At 39.1% G+C, this 6,947-nt stretch overlaps 1 protein-coding gene across 1 annotated transcript; it reads right to left on the bottom strand.

Moving 5' to 3' along the window:
• Window positions 1-544: 544 nt before the first annotated feature.
• LOC146486995 (histamine H2 receptor-like) lies at window positions 545-2,168 on the bottom strand. The gene has a single exon (XM_085090006.1). It carries the CDS (start codon window positions 1,955-1,957, stop codon window positions 833-835), a length of 1,125 nt encoding a protein of 374 aa, XP_084946132.1. The 5' UTR covers window positions 1,958-2,168; the 3' UTR covers window positions 545-832.
• Window positions 2,169-6,947: the final 4,779 nt, after the last annotated feature.

The following is a 6,947-nucleotide window of genomic DNA, read 5'->3' as shown; positions in this document are numbered from 1 at the left end:
GATACGCCATTAAAATCAACATTAGACCACGCCCAGTGAGTATTTATAGTGATCCTGTATTAAGCGGCCACCTGTATTAAGCGGCCAGTTACTCAAGTCCCGAGGGTGGCCGTTATATACAGGTTCGACTGTAGTTCCAGTCGTTTCAAATTCTCCGCGGGTATCGATCGTGATGCCATTTCAGGGTTGTTCTGGCTGGCACATTTGGCCTCGATCTCACACGACAAGCCTCGACATTGTGTAGCCGTCACTGTTAGCATGGTAATGAAGGCACGGAATTCCCAGATCTCACTCCATGTGCTTTTCGCTGTTCGCAGTTCCTCATCGCTGTTCGGTCTTTTCCTCGCAGTTCCTCTTGTCAATACAAAACCATCGACGAACAACAACAACAAAAAAAAAAACAGTCGAACGCACCCACCTAATCTTTGATTATTACTAGTCTCACGTTATCTTGTGGATGTTGTGTTCAAGACCGCGTTCTTCGAAACTAATTTGCATTATCTTATAGTCCGTTGAACTTAAATCATTTTCGGGTATCATCCAACACGCGAAATCAATTCCGCGGACACGCTTTTCGACACCGAATGGATATACGTTGTGGCCCCACCTGTTAGGAGAGGAGGGACGGGCCTAAGTTGCATTTTCACCACTGAAGAAGAGGCGCTCGAAACGTTTGGAAAAAAGTCTTTTTCCGCGCATATATCTTGCCAAAACAATTTTAATATCTTTAACCTTATACTCGAGCAATTGCTCTATGCAGTCAAATCTACTTTTTCGCTTTAGGGGTCTGAATAGGCGACCTTCACTTCTCAGTTCTTCTTAACGTTAGGTTTTAGAAAACATGACTGTCTGGTGTTTCCCGTTTGTGCTTCATCCACTGAAGACGTACCTCTTTGCTTTCCGTTTCCGGAATCTCGGAGGAAAAGCTTTGAGAAATGGTGGATGGTGATTTCGGCTCCGCAGCAGGTTTGAGCGAACAGAACAACTGTACGTAAGTGGCTTTGAATTCCTTGTTGCGGAATGCAAACAGGAATGGATTGAGCGCCGAGTTAAGATAACCAAACATCAGCAGTACCGCGTAAATGTTCCACGGGTATGGATTCCAATGTGTACCGCCATAGAGATTGGAAACAATGCTGAAATACGTGTAAGGCTGCCAGCAGAAGAAATACGCTGCCAAAAACATCGAAGTTGTCTTGGCCGCTTTCAGGCTCTTTGCGAAGGACTTTGTTTCTTCTTTAGAAGGCTGTCTTGGACTCCGACTGAAAGCACTGAATCTGTGCACGTCTCTTTGGTTCTTGTAAGCAATGACAAAGGCTAAGATGAAAAACACGCAGGTGAGAAGAAGAGGTCCAACAAAATTTAGAAAACTGCTGAGTGTGGTATATAGCTTGGTAAAGGGAACCATGCAAAAGCCTTGGTATATCGGCTCTAGACCTTTTACCTGCCAACCCATGATGGGAAGAAGAGCCCATATGATGCTGTAGATCCAGATGATGCTGATGACAATTAAAGCTCTTGCTTGCGTTGCGAACTCTGTACTGCGAAATCGTCTCAGAGGATCTTTAAGGTTCATGAACCGATCCACACTGATGGCCAAAAGAGTCAAAATGGAGGTGGGCACAGTAATGAGGTAGACGGTGAGAAATATTACGCACATTATCTTTCCATGTTCCCAAACGCCTTGAAGGAAAAGAAACTCTATGTCGAACGGCATTGCTAAAGTTGCTGTGAGAAGATCCGAGATAGCTAGGGATAAAAGATAGAGGTTTGTTGGATTGCTCCGAAGCTTTCTGTTTGCCAGTATAGCAAAACAGACCAAGAAGTTTCCAACGACTGCCACTACTGCAATTAAGATGTAACAAGCGGCGATGGTGTACTTGAATGTGGGATCGAAGATGGAATTTTCTTGGCTTGATTGATGAGCGGATGTATTGAGGGCGGATGAGTTGTTCATGTTGGTTCTCTCAAAACTTGCAATAGATTTTTGCGGTTATTACCAGTTTGGTCTGTTTGGTTCCCTGCTTTCGTTACGGTTTGAACTAAATTGCTTGTTTAACAGCGAAAGCAAGAATGAGTGCTGTAAGCTGAGAAGCTTCTTATAAGCTGATATTCTAATTGGTTCTGAATGCATTATGGAAACTAATCGGCTATCGAGATTGGAGCGAAACAAGGAACCGATATCAACTTTGTTTTCCATTTGTCCGTGGCAGAAGTTAAATTAAGCCAGAGCTTCCACTTGAAGATCATGAAGTGTTGACTTACTGAGAACCCTTCTCAATATCACTGTGTCCATGAAAAGGTCACGGTATAATTTTAGGATGTCTTTCCAAGCCTTTATATAGAGAATCATTTCCATTCCCCGTTAAGACATAATTAATGACTTGGTTTCCAGACGCAGCTATCGTCTCTAAGCGTTAAGAAAATAAAAGTATCTTCGTTCAGTTGTTTTGGTAACACTTGAAGAAAGAAAACAATTCCAATAATAGAACAGTAAGTGGCATTTGTATTGGTGCGTTCCTTAACCCTTTAACCCCTAATAACAAAGAACAAATTCTCCTATCTTGTCCCCATACTTTTCTATAAAAGTACTGGGGAGAAGTTATTAAAATATCAAGAAAATTTACCTTGGGTGATCATATCCGTCATTCGTATGACCTCAGGGGCTGAATGAACATTGATATCTCAAGGAGAAATTTGATGCTGATCACTGTTAGGGCTTTAAGGATGAAATTGGTCTACAGGTCGGCGAAAATTCAGATAAAAGCCTTTGAGGTCGAAGTGTCGGGTTCGGCTACATGATGAAAGCAACCATTAAGAAATATCATAAAGAATGAAATACAATATCACCGTTTTTGCTATGCTTTTACCCTTCCTTCTAGCAGATTCTGTACAACGTGAACGTTAAAGAAAATAAGCTTCGCAGATGAAAGCTCGTTAGAACCAACTTGTACAACAACAACATCAACAACAAAACTTTGTATGTATTTTACAAAGCAAGTAAATTAATACAAAAGTACTTCCACCCACAAGCAATCGAGGCGGGGGAAGAAGAAGAAGAAAAAAGAAAGTACAAATATCACACCAAACAAGATTTAAGCTTAATGACAATACTACCTGTAATAAGCAAGGTAACTCTAATATTTAGGATTATGGAAGCAATATTAATATATGAAATAACTTACATTGTAAATAAGAAGAAAGAAAAGTACTAAACTTAGAGCTATTACATTACATGAAAAGTATCCCTCTTAATATAACTAATGCAAGTTCTAAGGGCTTTGCTTTGTATAGATAGATGAGTAATTTTCTATTCTCGTCTCATTTCCTGTTGATTATGACTGAATAAGGATGAATTAGATGTCAATCAATATTACTCCGTCCAATACTGCTGTCATCGGGTGGAAGCTAAATTGTAACCCCGTCTTTCGACTTTCTTTGTTATAGTATACTACCAGCTCTTTTTTACGACCACTTCCTTTAAATAGCTACTGCTCATCATGTAGTCATTTCCTCGCTTCTGCTTTGGTTTCGCTTTACTTTCTCAGCCAGCGAGAAGCAAAACCAAAACCAATCGTGACTTGTTCGCACGCGTTTTCCTTCGCTTTAAGCCAGTTACACGTATTTGCTTCGAAACTGATTGGTTCATCGCGATGTTACAGCTGTTGTGATTGGCCAGAGATATTGCTTTGGTTCTGGTTTTCCGAATGTTTGTTTTCCAAACTTTTCTTAGAGCGAGTTTCAATTATTTCTCGTAGAACATTCGTAAAAGCAGAACCAAAGCAAATCTCTGGCCAATCACAACAGACTAAACATCGCGATCAACCAATCAGAGTTCGAAGCAAATACATATAACCGGCGTAAAGTGCGGGAAAACGCATACGTGCAAGTCAAGATTGGTTTTGGTTTTGCTTCTCGTTGATTGAGAAATTAAGGGAAAACCAAAGCAGAAGAGAAATTACTTCCGACACTCACTGATTGAAAACCGCTCTACAAGGGAATGACTACATGATGAGCAGTAGCTAAGGGAAGTTGTTGTAATAAAGAGCTGGTAGTATACAAGGAAAGTCGAAAGACGGGGTTACACTTTATTTACCCCGGCTCTGATGACAGCAGTATTGGACGGAGTAATATTGATCGACATCTAATTCATCCTTATTCAGTCAACAGGAAATGAGAAGAGAATAGAAAATTACTCATCTATCTATACACAGCAAAGCCCTTAGAACTTGCATTAGTTATATTGAGAGGAATACTTTTCATGTAATCTAAAAGCTCTAATGTAAGTTATTTCACATATTAATATTGCTTCCATGATCCTAAATATTAGAATTTACCCTACTTATTACAGGTAGTGTTGTCATTAAGTTCAAATCTTGTTTGGTATGATATTTGTAATTTCTTCTTTCTTCTTCTTCTTCTTCTTCTTCTTCTTCTTCTTCTTCTTCTTCTTCTTCTTCTTCTTTTCCTTCCCCCGCCTCGATTAGTTTACTACTTGTGGGTGGAAGTACTTTTGTATTAATTTACTTCCTTTGTAATATACATAATAAAGTTTTGTTGTTGATGTTGTTGTTGTAGAAGTTGGTTCTAACAAGCTTTCATCTGCGAAGATTGTTTTCTTTAAAAAATTCTTCTGTTCACGTTGCACAGAATCTGCTAGAAGAATGGGTAAAAGCATGACAAAAACGCGGAGATTGAATTGACGATAAGTTAACATCAATAGCTGCCTTCCGTTTTGCAATGGTTACTCTCAGCTGAACCCGACAGATGATATATTCTAATTACAGTTTCGTGACAACACAATAATTGAAAGACACCTGTGCTATGCTATACTATGCTATGCATGTTCATAGCTATGCTATGCTATGAATAAGGTCAATCCAGCTGTTAGACTTAGTCACTGCCTCCGTCCTTTATGTGCAGGCCTATATAATGCTCTTACATTCTCATTAGCGTCATTTTCTTGTATACTTCACCTTTAGTTAATTCTTGCTCGTTGTACCGGTTGTAACACGTAGTTCTCTCAAATTTTGTATTATGTTTTGTTTTCTTGTAAAGTTCTAATAAAGTTTAACAAACTATACTGAAAAGTGAGAAACCTCGCGTCATTTCGGCGCAAATGTAAGCTTTAGGCATCAGTCTGCCAGCTGAATAACACGATTAGTCCACGAAGCGAAACTTGTGAACGTCGAATTCCGCCTTTAGAAGCAAACCAGTACTTATCTAAAAGTTTTCTTCTGAAATATTTTTTTTATCTATTTTTTTATGTGATTTTATTCATTTTTGGTAGAGGCGATGTCTTCTAGGCGATTTTCTAACTAAGCTAGTTTTTCTCACCTTTCGTTTATACTGGAGCTCCGCGCGCGCGCGGAGCATCATGGATCAATGAAATATTGTAACCCATCGATGCGAAAAATTTTGGATTTGGTTATTACCTCACTAGGGAACTTAAGCAAAGACGACGGCGACGACAACGAGAACGCCAAAAGACAATAGGTTTAACGAGCAAAAACAATGGCCCTACACGTGCGGTATATGTTTTGGTACATTTCTTTGCCGTCATCAGCAAAACGACGACGTGAAATGACTAAATTCAAGGTTTTGTGGAGAGTGGGAGCACACGCCGTTTTTATCAATTTAGTTCCCAAATACTTCGCCCACATTGTAGTTTTATTGTGATTAGTTTAGGAAGTTTAATTTTATTGATTGTACACGACCACATTTAGCTTTGCTGAACTTTTAATCGTGTTTAAATAAATGCTGTTATTATTATTATTATTATTATTATTATTATTACAAGTGGACGAATAGGAATAATCGCGAAGTAGTGCAAATAAGGCGAACTTATATTTTCAAGTGCCGTTTTCGTTGCCGTTGCGGTCTTCGTTGTTTAAGTTCCCTACTGTCCGTTCGACCGTACGACCACATGTCCTTACGCATCACAGGACAACCAAAAAGTTCGAATGACACACTCAAGTATGTGAAGCCTTCGCTGTCGCCCGCGTTTGTTTGGCGGAAAATTGTATGGACAACCGCGTTTAAAAGATAAAATACAAAGTCAATTTATGTATTCATTGAATATGTCGACAAACGTGGACTGAAGGAGAAAGCAGGCGACCAATAAGCAAAGTTCAACGTGAAGAGGGGCGAGAGTGACTGAGAGCACGAGCAAACAAGCGAATATCAGTTGAAAACAATCCATGAGGTGAGCAACTCGCATGTCGCTTAGAAATTAAATGCATTCTTGCAGGCAATTCTAGATAATTTTCTATATTAAACGTATTTCAAACTATACGCAGATACCTAAATCGTTGCAATACGATAAATATTCGTGGATAAATTAATTTTTGAACATTTTGTGTTGACCATGCGCTTGTAAACACGAACAAATTTTAAACGTTTACGTATTTCAAGCCACAACCAAACATTATTTTTTCCTGCATTCTCCTTCTGTTCACGTTTACTTAGAGACTATAATTATTTCTGTAGAAGGAATATTCACAGAGTTATGCATTGTTTTGAACATTTCGTATTGGACTTATATAATTCATTCGCAGCGCATATTGACCATGATCATGAGCTTGTAAACACGCACAAATTTTAAACGCTCAAATATTTCGGACGAAAACCAAACATTATTTTTCCTCTGTTGTAATCCTCACAATCGACTATCTCTTTTTATAATATAATTTTCTTAACCTTGCGTGCTATCCGAACAAACGACGTAACATAGCCCCTGTCACTAAAACGCATTTTGGATTGTGTGCCCTAACGCGTGTATCGCCGATACAAGCGTATAACGCAGACAACGGCATTTTCTGCACCAAGCAGATAAATTAAAAAAAATTCACTCTCATCCTGCAAGTTTTCATGGGTAGTAATAGCCTGGTCACGCAAATGTCTGCACGCAGTAAATTTTCACTTGCTCACAAGATGCGCGGAATGAC

The sequence above is a fragment of the Pavona decussata genome, unplaced genomic scaffold (genome assembly GCF_977016875.1).
Source record: "Pavona decussata unplaced genomic scaffold, jaPavDecu1.1 SCAFFOLD_19, whole genome shotgun sequence".
In the NCBI taxonomy this organism is placed as follows: Eukaryota; Metazoa; Cnidaria; class Anthozoa; order Scleractinia; family Agariciidae; genus Pavona; species Pavona decussata.
Note: the sequence above shows the minus strand (reverse complement) of the source record. Positions and strands in the feature narration are given on the sequence as shown.